This window comes from Corythoichthys intestinalis, chromosome 14 (genome assembly GCF_030265065.1).
Source record: "Corythoichthys intestinalis isolate RoL2023-P3 chromosome 14, ASM3026506v1, whole genome shotgun sequence".
Taxonomy (NCBI): Eukaryota; Metazoa; Chordata; class Actinopteri; order Syngnathiformes; family Syngnathidae; genus Corythoichthys; species Corythoichthys intestinalis.
The window spans coordinates 21,083,682-21,105,339 of record NC_080408.1 but is presented as its reverse complement, the minus strand read 5'-3'; the positions used below and the strand labels follow the sequence as shown (position 1 = coordinate 21,105,339).

Below are 21,658 nucleotides of genomic sequence, written 5' to 3'. Positions count from 1 at the left end.
ATAAAATCTTTATTTCGCAACATATACAACAGCACATGCCTGCAAACGAAAATACGGCGTATCCCTTGTACATTTATACACCTTGAAATTTAAATCATTGAACATGTTTTGGGTGAATTTTCTTAGTATGTGACCTCCAAATCCATATTATAAAAATAATAGTAAATAATTTCTCAAGTCTTTGCTGATTGCTTTGCACGGGTACTCTGGCGTCCTCCCCACTCCAAAACGATGCATGTTAGGTTCATTGAAGATTCTTAATTTCTTCCCCTTTCGTTGCCAGTTTAAAACTGTATACCACATGGTGACATTTAAGACAATAGATAACTATAAATAAAGTGTGGCAGTATGCTGGAGCTTGCTGCATGCAACCTTTACAAGTCATTTCTGTTTATGAATGATTTCCACGTTATGGAGTTGAAATGATAATTGGATCTACTGTTCAAATATAGTGGAATGAAAAAGTATCTGAACCTATTGGAGTTTCTCACATTTCTGCATAAAATCACCATCAAATGTGATGGGATTTTTGTCAAAATCACACAGATGAAAAAACATCATCTGCTAACAAAAACCACCCAAACCTTTATAGGTTTTCATATTTAATGAGGATAGTATGCAAACAATAACAGGAGGTGGGAAAATAAGTAATTGAACCATCACATTCAATATTTTGTGGCACCTTCTTTGGCAGAAATAACTTCAACCAGATGCTTCCTGTAGCTTCAGATCAGTCTGGCACATCGATCAGGACTAATCTTGGCTCATTCTTCTCTACAAAACTGAAGTTCGGTCAGAGTCCTGGGATGTCTGGCATGACTTGTGTCTTGAGGTTATGCAACAGCATCTCAATGGGGTTCAAGTCTGCCAGAAGGTGTATTTTGTTCTGAAACCATTGAGAAGTTGATTTACTTCTGTATTTTGGATCATTGTCTTGTTGCAGCAGCCATCCTCTTTTTAGCTTCAACTGTCTGACAGCCTCAGGTTTCCTGCACGACAAACGGATACCTTTGAATTAATTCTTCCATTAATGATTGCTAGTTGTCCAGGCTCTGAGGCAGAAAAACAGCCCCAAATCATGATGCTCCATCCACCATGCTTCACGGTGAGGATGAGGTGTTGATGTTGGTGAGCTGTTCCATTTTTCCTCCACACATTACGTTGCGTGTTACTACCAAATAATTCAACTTTGGTTTCATCAGTCCACAAAATATTTTGCCAAAGCTTTTGTGGAGTGTTCAAGTGCCTTTTTGCAAACATTAAACGAGCAACAATATTTTTTTAGACAGCAGTGGCTTCCTCCATGGAGTCCTCCCATGAACACCATTCTTTGCTTTAGTTTTACATATAGTTGATGTGTCCACATAGATATTAGACTGTGCCAGTGATTTCTGTAAGTCTTTAGCAGACACTCTAGGGTTCTTTTTTACCTAAGTATTCTGCGCTGAACTCTTGGTGTCATCTTTGGTGGACGTCCACTCCTTGGGAGAGAAGCAACAGTGCCAAACTCTCTCCATTTGGAGACAACATCTCTGACTGTCGTCGATTGATGAACATCCAGACTTTTAGAGATGGCTTTGTATCCTTCCCCAGTTTATATGCCCAGCTTTATTCAAATCAACAATCCTTGATCGGTCTTCAGACAGCTCTTTTGACCGAGCCATGATGCACATCAGACAATGCTTCTTATCAAGGCAATTCTTACCAGGTGTGTGTTTTAGGGCAGCTTTAAACCACTCATCAGTGATTGGGCACACACCTGACTTAAATTGTCTGGTAAAAATTGGTTTACCGGTAGGTCTCCTTAGACAGAGGGTTCACTTACTTATTTTCCCCCTTCTGTCATTGTTTGCATACTATCCTCATTAAAATATGAAAACCTATAAATGTTTGGGTGGTTTTAATTAAAGCAGAGTTTTTTTCATCTGTGTGATTTCGACAAAGATTTGATCAAATTTGATGGTGATCTTATGCAGAAATGTGAGAAATTCCAAAAGGTTCAGATACTTTTTAATACCACTCTATCAAAATAAATATCCATTAATAATATGCACAAAAGTATACACTGAACTAAGTAAACTAAAAAATGTTAAAAAATGCTGTCATGGGATGAGAGGGAAAAAAAACTTCAACAAACTTTCTTGACATCAAGAAAAGTACTAAAACAGGACAAAGTGCAAAAATATTTTCATTATAGCTTCGACCTGAGCATAAAAACAGCAAAAATAATTAGAATGAGGGATGGTTTGAGTGCAAATTAGGACAACAGGTTCCCTAAAAATTAAAGATGAACCATGACTATCCGGGTGGTTCACTGCATAACGTATGTAGTTCAACAACAGTGTTCACATTGTGGACTCGATGGGTTGCCATGTTGTTTGTCACCCATTCATCGTGGACTGCGTCGGGCTGGCACAATTCGAAGACAGGCGACGCTTTCCCGCGTCATGAGCCGTGTCACCTGGTCCAGACTGAGTCCCGCCACCACTTCCCCGTTCACTTGTACAATCTCATCGCCAACACCCAGCAGACCCACGTAGGGAACTTCACCTGTTCCGTCACCCACTTTTTCAACATAAACACCTGGAAGAACAAAGTAAGTGTCATGGATGATATTCATTCAAGTCGACATGTTTTTGATGTTAAAATGACAACACTGAAGGCAAGGGCGTAGGTTTGATCTCAACATTGGTAGGGACGATTTCTGCATGTGACTATTTGACTTATACTAACTTTCATATGTATTGGTTCAGGTGATACACCTTTCGATTCAAACGTTTGTTTTCAAAAACTACGAAAGAAACATTTTGAAAATTTCCAGAATAAATGTCCGGATTTTATTAGCAAATTTAAGATGCAATATTTGAGCATTTAACAATTTACACAATAAATACAAACTTGTTATCTCTTAACTATCCAGGATGGCAAAAAAAAATAAACATTTGTCTTAAGACTTAAAACTTCTTGGTCAGGGAATTAAAAAAATAAATAAAAATGGAGCGTTCCTTCAGTTAAAACACTACTGCTTTTGTCCACAAGCACAGCCAAACTCAGCCAAAAAAGAAATAAAGAAAGCTCCTTTGGGCTGCTTTAAGACCACATACAGTGGAGCAAATAAGTATTTAGTCAACTGCCATTTGTGCAAGTTCTCCTACTTAAAAATACTGTATTAGAGGCCTGTAATTGTCAACATGGGTAAACCTCAACCATGAGAGACAATGCGGGAAAAAAACCAGAAAATCACAATGTTTGATTTTTAAAGAATTTATTTGCAAATCATGGTGGAAAATAAGTATTTGGTCAATACCAAATGTTCATCTCAATACTTTGTTATGTACCCTTTGTTGGCAATAACAGAGGCCAAATGTTTTCTGTAACTCTTCACAAGCTTTTCACACACTGTTGCTGGTATTTTGGCCCATTCCTCCATGCAGATCTCCTCTAGAGCAGTGATGTTTTGGGGCTGTCGTTGGGCAACACGGACTTTCAACTCCCACCACAGATTTTCTATGGGGTTGAGATCTGGACACTGGCTAGGCCACTCCAGGACCTTGAAACGCTTCTTACGAAGCCACTCCTTTGTTGCCCTGTCTCATCTTCAATGCTCTTGCTGATGGAAGGAGATTTTCACTCAAAATCTCTCGATACATGGCCCCATTCATTCTTTCCTTTACACAGTTTAGGCGTCCTGGTCCCTTTGCAGAAAAACAGCCCCAAAGCATGATGTTTCCACCCCCATGCGTCACAGTGGGTATGGTGTTCTTCGGATGCAATTCAGTATTCTTTCTCCTCCAAACACGAGAACCTATGTTTCTACCAAAAAGTTCTATTTTGGTTTCATCTGACCATAACACATTCTCCCAGTCCAGTGCAGGATTTGAGTCCCTGGCGGTGCATTGTGTTACTGATAGTCGTCTTTGTTACTGTGGTCCCAGCTCTCTGTAGGTCATTCACTAGGTCCCTCCGTGTGGCTCTGAGACTTTTGCTCACCTTTCTTAGTATCATTTTGACGCCACGGGGTGAGATCTTGCATGGAGCCCCAGATCGAGGGAAATTATCAGTGGTCTTGTATGTCTTCCATTTTCTAATAATTGCTCCCACAGTTGATTTCTTTACACCAAGCGTTTTACTTATTGCAGATTCAGTCTTCCCAGCCTGGTGCAGGTCTAGAATTTTGACTGGTGTCCTTTGACAGCTCTTTGGTCTTAGCCATAGTGGAGTTTGGAGTGTGACTGACTGAGAGTTGTGGACAGGTGTCTTTTATACTGATAATGAATTAAAACAGGTGCCATTAATACAGGTAGTGAGTAGAGCCTCGTTAGAAGAAGATAGACCTCTTTGACAGCCAGAAATCTTGCTTGTTTGTAGGTGACCAAATACTTATTTTCCACTGTAATTTGGAAATAAATTCTTTGAAAATCAAACAATGTGATCTGTTTTTTTTCCACATTCTGTCTCTCATGGTTGAGGTTTACCCATGTTGACAATTGCTGGCCTCTCTAATCTTTTCAAATAGGAGAACTTAATAGTGGTTGACTAAATACTTATTTGCTCCACTGTAAATAAAATAAAAATAAACATTGGGGAGAAGGTGGTGAACCTTGATTCACTACATTTCTCACTGTTTAATTACCGTTAACAGTAGAATACACATACAGCAGGACACTTCTCCCTAAGCAGCTTTGTACTCGAGTTTTGCAGTTAGCATAACATTAAACTGTGTGAATTTGCTGACTGATACCGGACGGACTTTCAGTAGCAAAATTAGTGGTGTGTTCCCCTCCTCCACAACATTGACATCTTTTTACATCACTTACAGTGGCGCTTGATGGCCCAAATATAATGTCCCTCCTCTTTGAAGGGGGCGGAGGAAGGCAGCATGTTGTCGACATGTATTCCCGTCGGGGCCGTGAGTGCATGTGTGTGTGTGTGTGTGTGTGTGTGTGTGTGTGTGTGTGTGTGCGTGCGGGGGATGGGTGGGTTGCCAAGTCATCAGTCAATCAAACGTGCATTTGAAGGACTGGCACATGGGTAAATGTCCGTAGTCTGAACAACATGAAAATAATTCACTTTATATGGTTAGGTCAATTTTATCCTTGCAACATATGGGAGGACAATCTAAATTATCCATATATTCAGATCATTATATTATACAAGTACTGTTGCTTAAAAGTTGGTGGGGACAATTTGAGCATCCTAAAATGTTGGTAGGGTTATGTAACTACAGTCCCTATGCAAACCTACGCCCTTGAATGGAGGGCAATATTAAGTTATGTACACAACGTACCTGTGTCAGGTCTGCCTTTGCCTCTTGAGATGACGAAACCAAATGGACCGTTTGGGGGTCTGATGAGTTCCAAGAGAAGAGACCCGTCAGGGAAAGCCTGAGAAACCCTACCCGCTGGTCGCACCACTCTGGAGGGGAGAATGTCTTCAACACTCAGGGTCCGATGGAGCTCCAGGTGGGGGCTGTCAGGGCTGTGGACAGTATTTCTGACATTTCAGTGCATATTATTATTATTACAAACAGATCCAGATGCATTTTCTTTTGTATTGTCATTGTTCGTGCCTATCAATCGTAGCTCTAAGACATTGGAGAGCGAGTTTGTCAAAATGTGATTATTCACTGCAAGTGACAAGTATACTTGTCAGTTACAACCTGAAAGTTTCATAAGTCAATTTTCGATTTTCATCGGGAAGGAGAAAAAGGGTCTGACGCTACTTCACTGTGAAGTTCAACCTTGCAAAACAATTTGCACATCGACAAGCAGATGGCAGTGATGCAGTATTTTAGGTATTAGAACGATCCAAAATTCCACACGACAGATGTCTGGTAGAAATTACGGCATTTTCATGTCATGTTCTATGGCTGGCTAAATTAAAAAAAAAAACAACAACAATGGAAAAGGAAGTATCAAACATGATTTCGGGGTGCTGTTTGTTGATATTTACATGACCACATTAGGCAAAAAAACAAACAAAAAAAAAACAAAAAACACAATTATCGAAGTCCGACTAGAAAATTGACTTAAATAAAACATCACCCGTCTAACGAGCATGATTTCCCTCTGGTGGAGAAAAACATTTCCAACCATTAACTTAAAACGCTTGTATATCCGGTTTTCCGTGGTCTATCGGTGCCAAACAAAAACTGGGAGAGAGGTTGAAATCTCTGCCCTCAAGTAATGTTGACACAGTATTTTATGGATAATTGTTTTTTTTTTTCTTTTTAATGGTGCTTTAAAGATACCAGGTGATTAAACAGGCCGGCACGATCACAGGACTTCCAACTGTTAGCTTATACGTGGTGATTTGACTGTATTGTTACATTTGATTGGTATAATGAAAGTCATGTGATTATTGTTGCAACATCTCATTGTTGAAACTGTTAGAGCCACCGTGGGCATCTCTAACAAAAAATAAAGATGTGTTTTTTCCCCCCACCAATATAGTCAAGTAAAAGTAAAAAGTATGGTGTGGTAAATTTACTCTGAAAATTACTTTTTTTTTTTTTTTCTTTCAAAAAAGTTGCTCAACTAAATGTAACGGAGTAAATGTAAGGTGGTACTACCAACTTCTGATTACCATACCAAATCAAACAAAGTCCTGTTCGGTAACTCTAACATTGTTTGGTTTGATGTCCTAAAAAGGTCTGATTTTGAGAAAATGGACAAATTGAAGTAATTTTAAGTCCAAAAACAGACACCTTTATTTTTGTCAAAGCAGAATTGTTAATACTTCTTTCACGCTAGCTGATATAAGATTCACAAGTCTTTTTAGTTTACTTACCTTGGTGCTAGGCCATAAGGTATCTGCACCTCACCAAGGATGGTTGTTCGCTCTGTTCTCCTTTCTAAACTCTGCACGGAGGAGGCTTTACGCAGTTGGGCCAGAGGCAGCGCCTGGTGGCAAAAAGACAATCTTTTAGTATGACACAAAACAGGTTTTGTACGTGTACTTACGTTTGACACTATTAAATGGAAAAAATAAATACAAAAATAAACCGAAAAAATCACAAATTAAAGCAAAATCTGCTTATTTGATTTGCCAAAATACAGTTTTTCTTACCATTTTAAAAAAAATCTACGAACATTGCATCTGCATTTTTACCGTTCAGAAAAAGCCTCCCCTTCAAGTAGGGGGCCGCCCAAATCAAGAGGGGCTATTCACAAACACACGCACGCAGCATATGTAATGCTGGATTTTGTTGAAAAAGTTAGAAAGCTATACCGCATACCAAAAGGAAAGATTGTCTCAGGCGTGTTTTGTTTGAGGATACAAGGTAATTATATTTTTCGTACCATGTAAAAATCAATGGGAGAAATTAACTGCTACGGACTAGCTTCGCCCTTCTAAATATTTTCGTAAAATAGATGCGACCTGCACGTTCTTTATTTTTTTTTGCGTTTAACCAAGAATCGAGACTGTTTTACGTCCATATCTATAAAGAATTGAGGGATTTAAGCATTTATTCACAAGAATTTTCAACGTAAAAAGCACTTTGTGTTTCCCCTTGGTCAGCTTTAACGGAGGTAGGCCCCCTATAGACCCCAATCACCAACGTCACACAATCACGTGATCGCTGTGTTGTGCCGTCATATTGTCCGTCATTGTGTGTCCGTATTCTCAATGGTCTCGATTTATTGTGCAATTTATAGTGCGATTCATGGAAGCCCCGGTGCTTTCACACGCTGTAAACTCATTGGATGTGTTGCATAAAAGGCGTTATGTGGAAAAGCTTTGGTCGATCCATTCGCCAGATCCATATTTGATGCCTAAATCGATATTTTTCGACCCGCTGTCTTCGCCGTCCCTGCCTGACATTTGCTACCCTGATATCTACAACTATCTTGTCCACAGAAACTCAGCCTATTCTCACGAAACTTTGAAAAACTTTAAGAGCAGCACTCTGAGCAACATTACCCCGTGTGACCCTTTACTTCCAATTTTCTGAAATGGCGACAATCAATTAAAAAAAAAAAAAAGTTGACTGCGATGGCCTACGCTTCAAGGATAGATGGATATTGGACTATTTCTTCAACAAAATACGCAAAAACTGTCTGCCTCATTTGCAAAGAGACAGTCGCTGTTTTCAAAGAGTTCGATGTGACGCGGTATTACCAAACAAGACACGCTGACATGTACGACAACATTACAGGGAAGATATGCAGCGAGAAATTATAGCAACTTCAAGCTAGTTTAATTTCACAGCAGCAGTATTTCGCAAGAGCCCGAGTGTCGAAAGAGAACGCCACAAAGGCGAGATTGTTGAAATTATGAATTAAAAAAATAAATAAATAAAGCAAATATGACACACAGAAGGGCTTGCTAAAATTTGTTTAAATATATTGTTCTACGTAAATCAGCCAAGGCAGCCCCCCACATTTTTACCACACCAAATCTGGCCCCCTTTGCAAAAAGTTTGGACACCCCGTTTAACTGATGATCCGTAGACGAGGCCAGCTTCTTTCACTTGGTACCAGCTAAATATTGTTCAAAAAATAATGATGGCGGAAGAAATAAACATCTTGAATTTGAAACTGTATGTTGTTGGCGATTAGCCTCGCAATGATCTTAATTGTGGTTGTCAGCCCAAAACCCTCTAAATATATATTAAATGCATCTTACCAGGTATAAAATGACTACTACATAGTCTGTGGTGATCGTTTGGTGCCCACTTTTCTCGTCGAATTGCAGCAGTCCTTCTCGCTCTCCTCTTCGGGTCTCTCGGAATACGGTAGAACTTCAAATCCAACCGCCACACACGCCTTCACCATTTTGATTATTAATGTTAACGAGCAGAAAAACACTCCGCAATAGGAGGCATCTACGTAGCGGTAATGTGTAAACACGACGAGCTGACGGACAATATGGCGGCTCCAGTCAGGGGGGCGGCATTGTGACGTCATGTGATTGGGGTCTATTAGTTGGCCCCGTGTCCTGTCAATATCATTATGAAGTCTATGTTAAAACTTACTGACATTTTATTACTGAACTGGTATAATTTTTTTTCTTGAATTAAGTGCAGTTGCATCTTCTGTTTCCACATTTGTAATGCAAAACAATCATGTCTCAAAACACTTTTCCTCATTGAAATTAATTAAAAGGCCATTCATCTTTTCCAGGCGTCCTCAATATGCTAGTTAACACTTTTGTAATGATGGCTTCTACAGGGTTAAATAGAATGTGAATAATTAAGGTTTGTGCATCAAATTATATGCTGTGAAAGTTGTCATCGCCACCTAGGGGCAGTAAATTATAGTGAGTTCTCGCATGTTAAAATTTCAATTGAAATATAAGCAAGATTTGACGAATGACAGCTCATACCGTATATTGAAAATTTTGAACTGTGGGCCACTTGCATCACAAGGTACCACTGTCATATACTTCTCAATTTATTTATCTTTTTGAAAGCCACACCTGCAGCATTAACACGACACAATAGTAGGCACAGTGGCACCAAACTGAGCACCCGTGTTGCTCACCGTGTGCAGGGTCTGGAGCGAGGGCGTCCTTTGTATGCGGATGGTGGGATGCGGTCTGCGCGTGGGGCTTGGGGAAGTGGTGTTGGATCTCGTGGCGGGAATGCTGAGCTGTTCCATGCTGCTGGAGCGGCCTCCCTTCACCAGTCTGCCAACGCTGTTTAGGCCGATGGAGGAGAAAAAGCGACGCAAGAAAAGCTTCGGCCGTGCATCCAGCTTTCTGTAACAACACAAAAAAACATGTCCATAGCAAAAAAACAAAAAACAAAAAAGTACTATTATATGCACTAAAATGAAAAGCTTATACTCAGTTGTATGAATGGCAACAGGAAGACCTGTGGGAAACCATTTAATTGTTCTATCTGTCATTATACATCACTGGCATAGGTGAACAAAGATGCATTTGTTTTATTAATGAAATATTATTCAAGTCATTTAACCCTTAAATACCTGCAACATCAAGCAATTATCAGAGAATCCCAACATTTGAAAAATAAGGTCCTAATGAAACCTTTTTTTAAAAAAATTATTTGTAAAAAGAAAATGAATATGTGTAATAAGCGCTCTAATATCTATAACCCTTGCTAAATCCTGTTTTTTTTCTTTCTCATGGAATGCATGTGTTGACTTGCATCCATCATTTTTTTTTCCCAAAAAAGAAATGTCAAAATTCTGATTTAGTCTCAAAATCATGAAATTTTAGGTGTATCAAATGTGATACATTTGGCAATAAAGGGTTAAGTGAAATTTTATTATTTCCTATGATATAATGTACCTGTATAAAAGTGGTAGTTTGGAGTTCACACTTCTCATCACTTTACCTAATATTTACTGCATAAGAACCCAAATAATTGTCACATCCCTTCAATATTATGGATCCAACTTCAAAGGGGACAAAACAAAATCATTTAAACAAGTTTTTTTTTTTTTTTAATTAGAAAAAATCTCTTCATACCTTGTATGTTGAACAGTGCCCTTAAAATTGCCCGTGCAGTGAATTGAACTCAATTTAAATTCACACATTGTGTTCATCTGTTCGATTTTGGAAGTTATAATCCATCTCGCCTATTAATCCTGCAAGTGCATTTTATTTCCAGAAGAGGTCAGCCTCTTCTATATAAGTAGCATTCCTTTTGAAAGTGGCATCCAGTTGACTGTGACATATCTGTAATCCCCTCTGGAGTAGCTTTGGAAATGCACTCAATTGGGGGGCTTTATTATTGTTCATTATGTCAGTGGCCATTTCAGTTTTTACGCTAACTCTTAAATACTAGTTAAGTATTTACGAGTACTGAGAATAACGCACGCGAGTTCTACACTATGACAAAATTGTGTAGCTGTCTTGGCTTACCTGGCCCCATCTGTGTTGTCTTCCCATACAGCCTCAGCTTTCAGATGCTCAGCTCTCAAAAGCTCTGCTCGGAGATCCTCAGCCCGGGGCAAGGCCAGGTTTCGCATTGCGGGATGGAATTCTGGTCCAGCACTGGTGTCCGCAATGACTGGTCATAGAATGAAAAAGTGAAGATGAGATTTGTTGCATCGGATAATAACATGTATAGAAAGGTAAAGCCTAAAACCATTACATTACATTTGCATTTGAGGGTTTTGCACAAAAATGTTATTGTCAGATGTTTAAAAAAATAGCAGTGTCCATGAATAGCTAAACCTACGGTATTTCTGGGAACTGTTTAGCAATTTTTACCACATGTAAATTGCCAACCCAACTTAGAATGATTGCCCTACATTGCAGAAACTTTAAGACAAACTATTATTTTTGTTCAAAACAAGCTACATTTTAAAAACCTGTTCAGATTTTTAAAAAATTATTAATTCATTTTTTGTTTGTAATAAACATTTGAAAAACCACAACAATGTATACTTTTTTTTGTTAGAGCAATACAATTTTGCCCAATGAGACGTTTATACTCAACAATGTTATTATTCTTTGCAACTGGCCTACATTAGAGTTGTAATTTGGCATAGATGTATTCTGTGCAGTGTGAATGTCAGAGCAGCCTACTTGATTTTCAAAGATATAAAACACATGATGTTGCAGGAAGCTTGAATCAATGATTCCACCCTCCCCTTCCTGCATGCTAAGCAGTAATAATTCCCTAAAGGTCACACAAAGGACCCCGATTTTTTAAAGGATGTCAGAGTCCTACCCTTGGACTAGTTTACACTGTTAAGTGGAATTTACTCCTAATTTGGAAAATTTAAATTCCCTCTGACAAATATACGACAGTAAATGACACCTGCACAATTTTTTAACAAATTGTCTTAATAGTTAAAAACCTTGTTAAAAAAATAGCAAGGGACAATTGATATATTGTCAGAAGCTAACTGAGTAAGGACTAAGAAAGAGATCTGAACTGTTCCTTTCAATGACCATTTGGGACAGAGGTGGGTCTAGCGGCCAGGCAAGACAGGCAGTTGTTTGGGGCCCCGGCCAATGAAGTGGCCCCTGAGGGCTGCCAAAATGTAATCTACAGAAACGACAAGAATAATTGACCCTTTGAAATGATACCGCACTAGCAAAGCCCCCTTGTAGGGGCACTTGACGCTGTCATTGGACCTTGCGTATTTGTGAAAAGTGAAACTTAAGTGTGTCATCGTAAAGCGATCCATAGATAGAAAGACTTGTAGCTCGTAAAAGATAAACATTATTATGAGTTAAAATAATTTGATATTGAAATCCCCCTTGAGATTTTCGTTTTTATACAATATGTAAAATTTGTTTCAGTAGTAGGTTGCCATTCTTGTTGACGTCGCAGGGCGGTGACATTACATGGTTATGCTGCTGGGCTTCCAGAGAATGACTCTAGTGACATAAACATGTCATCTGTCCAACCCTTTCAATTTGAACGCGAGAGGAACATTAACTCATTTGCTCTCAAAAACATATAAATACGTTCTATTTTTAATTGTTTCAGTGTCCCAAAGATGTATTTATACATCTTTTACGTTTTTTTTCACAAGAGACATCTCTAGGTTCTGATGCAACTTAGCTCCAAAGCACAATCCTGAAAATCCATTTTAAAGCAATAAAACTGGCCACTGGAGGGCAGAAGCACATTTGGTAAGACCCGCAACCCGATTCAACGTAACGAATGGCCGGGCCGCACGGCCGGGGCGCTGGCGGAAGACGAGCGAATGGACGTCCAGGATGCCAGGCGGCGGACGACCGAGCAGAACAACCGGGAGGAGGCCCGGGATGCCAGGCGCTGGATGAACGACCGGGACCACCAGTTCAGCGAACGATGCCGTTGATTCCGTGCTCGCCGAGCAGAGCCCGCGCTGCCATGCTCGGCCGCTCACGTCCCCCGCACCCTCTAGTGTCCTGCGACTCAGCCGGAAACGCGCACGGCCAAACCAGTTCCCCGCCAGGAACACAAGTTCCCCAGGCGAACTCCGCCATGAGGCAGTGGTCACCACAAAAGAAAGACAAAAAAAAAAATCCATCTTGATGAGACAGGCGGCGATGAGGGAATAGTTTACCCCGGCTGTTGCAGCCACAACAGCGTCATCTCTCAGTTCACTAGTTTAGTTATGTGTAAATAAATTGTTACTTTGCTATTAAAAGCTCTATTTGTGGTGTTTATGTTATTTTGTTGAAGGAAAACATTATTCAGATGTTTGGGATGTCACAAAGCAAAAAATAGCTGTGTTAATATCAAAGTTATGCTTGAAATGTATGTTTTAACAAAAAGCTCAATTTCTGTTTTTTCATCAGAAATTGGAAAATTGCTCAAAGTCAGCTATTTTCTAATGCTGATTTCTAAAGAATGGGTAAAGATATGAACTAACTTTTTTCCTGCTGAAAGAAGAAAGTCTAATCTTTCCTGTTTATATAGCAATAGAACAGAATTTTCTGTGGGCCTTGCAAAATCAGTCAAAATTCAATAAAACGGCCGGGAGCGAAGGGGGTTGCACCGGTGAAAATGGCTGGGAGTGAATGAGTTAACTAACATGACAGCACTGTTGATATTTCACAAAACGAGCAGCAAAAGCAAAGTGAACAGGAAAGACGGGATCAGACATTTACGAGTAGGGGAAAAAAAACCCCACAAAATGTGCTACACCGGCGAAACGTCCACAAAAGGCGCATTTGACACCCAAAGCACTACCGTGCGCTTTCAGCTTGTTTTCTTTGGATGCATACGAACAGAACATACTAAAGATGCCCTAAGAAAAAACTTGAACGTGATAATATCAAATAAGGGTGGTTTAAATATTCTACGTGACTAATGTGATCTACAATCTGCTTTAAAGCTACCACAAAAAACACAATACTTAAAGGTATATGAGGGAAACACATGCAAAAAGTATTTTGAGGTAATGAAAAGATAATAAAATAAGTACCATATTTTTCGCACTATAAGTCGTACCGGAGTATAAGTTGCATTTTTGGGGGAAATTTACTTGACAAAATCCAACACATATAACAGATTTGTCATCTTGAAAGCCAATTTAAAATAAAAATACAACAAAGAACAACATGCTGAATAAGTGTACAGTATGATAATGTTACATAGTGCACGAACAACCAAATGCGAACGTGGCCGGTATGTTAACGTAACATAGCTATTAAAAGTTATTCTGATAACTATAGCATAAAGGACATGCTAACAAGTTTACCAAACCATCAGTGCCACTCCAAAACACCAAAATAACATGTGAAATGATATAATAATGTGTTAATAATTTCACACATAAGTCGCTCCTGAGTATAAGTCGCACCCCCAGCCAAACTAAAAACTGTGACATATAGTCCGAAAAATACGGTACTCGCCACTTTTAGCCGATGAGCGCATGTGTTGGACGTCTTGCTGCGTAGAAGGAATTGCAGTAACCTGGTAGTATTCGTGAGTGACAGTGACAAAATACGTCATCACCCTGAGCGTCCATTGCACACTTAAAACATGGCGCCCTCCCTAGGTCAAAACATTACACAAAACAAAAACTTAATACTAGTATAGATTTTTAAATCAATGGCAATATTTTATGTGTTTCCAATCACATATTTTAAAGAGAACCAATGTGGCTTATTAGAAGCTACAAGTCCTTAAGTCCGAGGTTCCTTTTAAGTCTGTAAGTTCAAACTTATTTATTGTGGATTTATGCGTGCAAAAAACACATTTTTGCAGTGTGTATGGGCAGAGTGGGGTGGGGGCCCCAGGAATTCCTTGCTTGGAGCCCTAAAAGATTCTTGCAATGCCCTCTGCTACTGCACATCCTGCACGGCACCATTGCGAACTTAAAATTCAGAATCTTGATACACTCACGATTTACATTGAAAACTTTCATCTTGCCCCTCCCCCTCATTTAACAACTACCCATAAGATTCAACAATGAAACTAAGGCGAATAAATTCAGAACCTCATAAATGCCAATTGAAAGGGTTGAAGGGATCTCTACTCTTGGAAGACAGACTACAACAACATCCACTTTGAAACCACTAATTGGCCACTGAAATTTTACTCTAAAGCAAATTATCCTTAACTTTGTGTGCATAAATGTTCCTTGTATTCAAATGTACCCTAATTTTCGGACTATAAGCCGCTACTTTTCCCCCTCATTTTGAATCCTGCGGCTTATAGTCCAGTGCGGCTTATTTGGTGATTTATTTGGGTTAATAGGTAACCCTTTATTTGACAGCGGCATCATAAGACTGTCATAAGAACGTCCTAATTATGACATGACACTATCATGGGCATTACTGAATGCTTATGACAGATGTCAATATGTGTCATGTGGCATATTATGTCACTAAATCCATTTATATCCAGCTCAGATCTTTTACGTCCATTCAAGAGTGAGATAATTTGCTGGATGACACTAACCGACATCTATTATAAGCATTCAATAATGCTTATGACAGTGTCATGTAATAATTATGACAGTATTATGGCACCGCTATCCAAGAAAATGTTACCAAATACAATAGCTAGCAATTAATGAAACAACTGGAACAGTAACTGAAGAAATAATTAGCACAGAACATGAATTTTAATTGTTATTTACATCTGTAGTGCCGCAATGCATGCTAGGAGGAAGGTTGGATGAAAACAGTGTTGACAGCAGGTGGCAGCAGATGTTGACTGTATCCACCCAAGGGAGCAGTGATGGCCAAATGAAGATTTTGGAAACAATATGGCTTTGCAGCCAATTGGTTCAAAGCTTCATGGTGGTTCATTTGGTTTCATGAGTCTTATAATGCCTGTGTCAAATGAAGTGTTACCAGTTAATATCTTTTGGTATAAATATCCCATAATACAATGAGGACAACTGCGGTTTATAGTCCAGTGCGGCTTATCTATGAACAAATGCCATTTTCATGTCAAATTCTGGCGGCTTATAGTCAGGTGCGCCTTATAGTCCAGAAATTATGGTACTTACCTGCTCCATTCAGAGGGGCATCCCAGACTTCGGCAGCTGGGTTGTCTGGGTTGAGGCGAGCAGGAGAGTATCTAAGCGTAGAAGGCCTGATACTTGCCGCTGGGTTGCTGATAGCAGAGGCTCCTTGCACTACAGATGCAGGTGACTCCCTCCGTGCATCTGGACAGTCCAAAAGGCCGAAATGTTGAGGCCCGACATCACCTCCCTGATTTGGAACAACCTGGTACTGCATGGCTGACTGACCAGCTCGGTTCCTTGAGCTTGACTTGAGAGCAGACTTGATAGGAAGGGTGGGTGCTTCTCTCATCCCGCTGGAGGCGCCCACCATACGTGGCTCCAGAGTCACGGGGCTGTCTGGTGAGAAGGAAACAGCTCTGCTCAAATTGACTCTGCTCCTTGGATTGGAGTTACGTCTCTGAGCCCAGGATGGTCCATAAGGGCCGTTGCCAGATTCCACCCGACTTTCTCCTTTCCTGCTCCTTCTTCTGAGCTTCCCAAATCCAGATGATTTCCAGCTTGTGCTGCTTTCTTTATTCTCCCCCAGAACAAAGGCTCCTGCAAACTTGACTGTCAGTGGAGCTTTAGGTCGGGTGCTGACTTCTGGTTTGGTTGGAGAAACCCAACAAGGCACCGTTCTGCCTCTTGTGTCCTCAGGGTTTACAATCTGCTGTGACAGGACAATTTGCGGATCTGTTAGTGAGGACACCGGCTGAGGTTCTCTCACAACAGAACCACACGCCTCGCATTTTTTCACCAACACTATAATCTCTCGGATCACTGTTGAGGTTTCAACATTGATGCCGATATCTTGCTTCTGGAGAGGAGGCATCGAGACACTCCTGTGACTCCTGTTCCTCTCTGAAATACTACCGCTTGAATCCGTGTTACTGTTGATGTTTTTAGATTTAGGCCCTGCAGGTCTACCACGCTGTCTCAACCTGTCTAAGTACCGAGACTCTGCTTCTCTCTCTGATTCATCCTCAAAGCGTACTCGAGTGGGTGAGCAGCCGTAACGTCTCAATCGACCGACCTGTTCCCCGGGGGAGGTGACTGCTTGGTCGGGGACGAGGAGGGGACCAGTCGAACTTTGAACCGTAAGATCCTCTTTGTCTTGAGCCACTTTCTGAACCAATGCTGGATTGTCAGCCTCCACTTGCTGTTTCCCACTGCAATAATTGGACCAGAAATTAGATCACTCTTGAATGCAGTTCTCTGTGCGGTTTGAAGGATACAAAATTAACTTACAAAGTGGCTCTTTGATCAGAATGGGAGCGTCTGCTCTGGTGGTCACCTTTGACATGGTTGGAGCGAGCCTTGAGTCGCGCTCGCTCCAGGAGACGCTTAGCTTGCTCATGTCTTGGGCTTAAAGGGAGTTCATCGCTGATTACCAAGAGGGACCTAAATACAGGCAAGATTGTTGGTCAAGAAAAAATGGATGCAGATGTGATTAGTTTCCAAGTGATGTGCTTATGGGAGTGGTCACCTGTATATTTGGAAACAATGATAGAGAGAGGGATCCCCATTTTGTGAACAACTGTGCGAGCAAAATAGTCCAAAGGTTTAAAAACAATGTTTCTCATCATACAATTGCAATGACTTTGTTGATTGCATCAACTCTGCTCGTAGGTGGCAATGAAATCTGATTAGACACATAACATCTAATCCCAACTTGGTAGCAGTGCAGCAATGAGAAACGCTTCTTCAACTTTGAACTCCAAGAGAAGTGTCAACTCGATAGCTCGATGAGAGAAATGAATCAGACCAGCCAAGGATTGCCTGCTTCGAAGACTTTATAGAATACAAGATAAATATCAGGGATACAATGGCGTGATCCGGTCAGGAGCCGTGAACACCCAGGAGTACAAAGAGGATACAAAATTCAAGGGTTTACATCTGCTGGCTGAAAGGGCGTTGCTTTCAAGGAAAACGATACCTACTGTGAAAGCAAAAAAAAAACTTATTACAGCCCACCGCTGGTGATTTTTAGCTGAAAAACATTGTGAATTACGACCTTTGGAACGTAGCCGTAGCTGGCACGAAGAGGGAGTGAAAATCTGATAAGACAGTCGACAAAACTCTTTGTATTATGTTCAAAGAAATACAGCACACGAACATGGATGAATACAGTCTAACAAATGAATATAGTATCATAGCAGTTATGTGTTTTATAAGCATGAATAAAATTTATTTCACAGCTTCATCTAAAACCCTTTTCACACGCATATCCAGGGAAATTCCTGCGTAAGGTGACGCAGGATTTACATTGCTTTCACGCATGTAGAGACGTCCCGAGAATGATGCGGGTTGAACACTTTCACACACTTGTCCCGTGTTGCCCACTGGCGCTCTCTGTGCGGGGAGAGCTGCTGGCGCGATTTTATAACCCGGACATTACGTCTTTTTGGTTGGCATTGGCTATAACAATGTTGGTCAATTCTTGTTTTTTTACAGAGCCGTTTGTGCGTTTGTTCCCGACGTTGTAACTGCAGCCAATTCAAGCTCATCAAGATATATTTAGAAGGGTGTCGAGGTATTAATAGCTGGGCATCATTCGACACCTTTGCCGCCCTTGTTTTGAAATTCCCTACGTTGTGCTGGTATTTGAGTGTATTTGTTTTGTTGTTTTACTGGCTCTCTACCTACTGCTTAGGTTAGTATTATTGATCCCTGTCGACCTACTGTCATGAACCTGTTGTGTTATTCCCCCTTTTCCATGATTGCGTGTATTTGTTTGTATTTGATAAACCCTTGAACACTTCCCTCCGTTGGTTTTTGCTTTAAAGTACAACCTTTTTTCCGCAGTAGCGGACCCTAACATCGGCAACAAAATAAACCACAAATTTCCAAAGATGGATGATGGACTCTCTTCCTTCGCTCTACAATCCCGTAGCAATTTAATTTCGTTATGTTGTCAGTTTAATTGAGCTATTTTCAGCTTGCTATGTTGATAATTGCGATGTTTGTTTACCGCTTTTCGTCTTACTTCGAAGAAGAGGAAGTGACGATGGGCCGCCATGATATTTACGTCATCAGCCATCGTGCTGTGTGACCCGGGAATTTAACGCCTGCTTTCACGCACACCGCTTCCCGGGAAAGTCCCGGGCATTATACTAAGACGCGACCCGTGAAATGTCCGCGTAATCTCCGTGTCAGTCGACCTGGGAAATTGTTTTCATATACAACTGTTGCACGGTTAAATCCCGCGATATTCCCGGTGTTTCTGTGTGTGTGAAAGGGGCTTAACACTGGACTTCTTGGATATTCGAAGTCCGAACCTTGAAATTTTACTATTACTCCTGCATACTGTCAAAATCATATCCAAATTTCTGAGTGAAATCTCACATAACAACCTCATTTGATGGATTAATGCTTCTGTGTAGAGATATCATATTCCCAAAGATTGACTTAATAGTGAATCAAGCTTCCAGAAGCTGTCTTATGCAATATCATAGATAGGCCGGGGCGTGGCACTGGCGTAAAGCGGCAAAGTAACACGTCATCTCTACGTCCCTCCGTGGCTAAGCTGCTCTGCATTGTGCTTCATCGTCTGTACACTTCTTTATCCCCTGGCCCAGCGATAAAGATAGCATGATACACTCGGCATGTGGATTATCCTTGTCACGGACACATTGGGATTCATTTGCCAATGTGTATAAAGAGGAGAACATACTGTTTTTCACTAGATTAAAGTTAATGTTTTCATTCCAACACTGACAAACAGCAGCCAGTTTTGGTTGACCATCTGTTCCAGTCCACAGATTCCAATCACAATCACAATAATACCTTCCCTAATAATTATAATGACTGCAAAGATGTCACCTTTGTTGAAAATCGCAGATTAATTATTCAAGTCGTTAGGAGCTTTTACACTCAGAGCCATTTCGACTCAGATACCACAGAAAAGACAACACTGGGAGTCGCACACACATGTCGACGTTTAAAATGATTGTGCAAGATCGACTGTATAAATGTTTTCTGTGCTGCATGTCATACTTACCAAACCTTCCTTTTTGTAAGCAGATTAAGTATTTACTTTTTACACATTTATCCACTGAACACTCTCACAGGTCATGAATTCACCAACTACTTAAGTCACGGTTGCCACAAGGGTTAGTGAAATAATGACCTGCGTGAGTGAACCATGTTAAGCCACGGTTGCTACTGAGAAAGTATACTCATGTATTAATATAATTCAAATATTCTTAGACTCTATCCATTTAGAAATAAATCATGAAAATTAGTTTATAGCGCCTTTCAACGTACCTGAAAAATCTACTTAAATACTTTTACAAACGTCCTGTCATTGACGATTACTGGCAGCAAAAACAGAATAAGAAATGAAAGAGAAATGTCATCATCAATCAGTGGGCTTGTAAATGTAGGCGGCATATTTATTATTAATACCATGTGTGAATCATCCCTTCAAAAAAAAAAAACATCTGTCATCTGTGTTCTGATTTTCTTTGGCACACTTCATGTTGTATTTAGAACATATCTGACATTAACACAATCTAAAGTGAGGTGTGTATATATACGCCACATGAGTTATGCTACTTTTTATGCCAGAAAAGTTAATAATTCAACATTTACCTCAAATAAGGCTCGAGATCCTGCAGAATGACTGAGTCCTCTAACCCCCCTTGGGCACCCTGATCTAACAAACAAACAAAAAAAGGCTTTTAGTCAATTATTGGACACAATTTTTCTCAAAGTGTGGTATGCAGGCTCTTTCTAGCAGTACACAAAATAATTGCCGTAATTTTTGGATCATAAGCTGCTATTTTTTTCCCTCATTTTGAATCCTGCGGCTTAGTCCAGTGCGGTTTATTTGTTAATTTATTTGGGATTATTTGACAGCGGGGTCATAAAACTGCCATAAGCGTCATAATTATGACATGACATTATCATGAGCATTAATGAATGCTTATGACAGATGTCATTAGGTGTCATCCGGCAAATTATTATGAAGTCTATGTCAGATCTTTTACATCCAATCAAAAGGGAGATAATTTGCCATACATAAAATGACATCTGTCATAGGCATTCATTAATGCTGATGGCAGTGTCATGTCATAATTATGATGGTCTTATGACAGTCTTATGGTGTCACTGTCAAATAAAGTGCTACTAAATACTAGCAGTGCAACGGTTGCAGTTCAAAGCCGAACCGTACGGTTCGCCCTGTACGGTTCAATACACCTTTATGAACGCGCCTTTTCGGTTTTGCAATTAATTTATTCCGAACGCTTGTGGAATGAATAGGTCGAGCTCCGTGTGCCTGTGTGTGACGTGAAGCACCGCTGTGGAGAAATTCCTGCCCAGCAAGTAAATGTCCGATCCCTGTCAAGCACCTGTGTAATAGAAGCAGAGAAACGCCCTGTCTCGCTTACGAGCGAAGTGAAAGTGAAACAAGAAAGAAAACAAAACGCTATGGCGAGCGGAGGAGTGGAGAGACCGAATTTTGAGGAAGCACCGGCCTCTTTCAAATCTGCGGTGTGGCAACATTTCGGGTTCCCCGTGGACTACAATGCGGAGGGAGAGAAAATATTTAGAAAAAAAAAAAAAAAAACAATTTTCAAGCATTGCTCAGAGCTTGTTCCCTATGCTAATGGAAACACTTATGACATGACTCCGGCACCTCAGCCGGCCGGCATCACCCACAGATACCACTTTCTCAGAGCAGGACTACCCCGAAGAGGACACCAGTGAAAACACACGGCGGGCTTCGTTAATTTAATTGCAACGCTTGACCCGCGTTACATTGTTCCCTCGCGGAC

General features: G+C 40.4%; 1 protein-coding gene across 4 annotated transcripts in view; it reads right to left on the bottom strand.

Moving 5' to 3' along the window:
* LOC130929548 (uncharacterized) overlaps window positions 1-21,658 on the bottom strand; it is a 28,543-nt gene continuing 6,885 nt past the window's right edge. For 2 of the 4 annotated variants that reach the window (XM_057856774.1, XM_057856773.1), the window contains 8 exons: window positions 20,472-20,535; window positions 17,127-17,279; window positions 15,882-17,047; window positions 10,834-10,981; window positions 9,486-9,702; window positions 6,790-6,902; window positions 5,288-5,478; window positions 1-2,583 (listed from right to left, as the gene is read on the bottom strand). In XM_057856774.1, coding sequence (XP_057712757.1) covers window positions 2,390-2,583; window positions 5,288-5,478; window positions 6,790-6,902; window positions 9,486-9,702; window positions 10,834-10,981; window positions 15,882-17,047; window positions 17,127-17,279; window positions 20,472-20,535 — 2,246 coding nt within the window. In that variant the 3' untranslated portion in view covers window positions 1-2,389. The remainder of the gene's footprint in view (window positions 2,584-5,287; window positions 5,479-6,789; window positions 6,903-9,485; window positions 9,703-10,833; window positions 10,982-15,881; window positions 17,048-17,126; window positions 17,280-20,471; window positions 20,536-21,658) is intronic. The other 2 variants (XM_057856775.1, XM_057856776.1) reach the window with 2 other exon arrangements.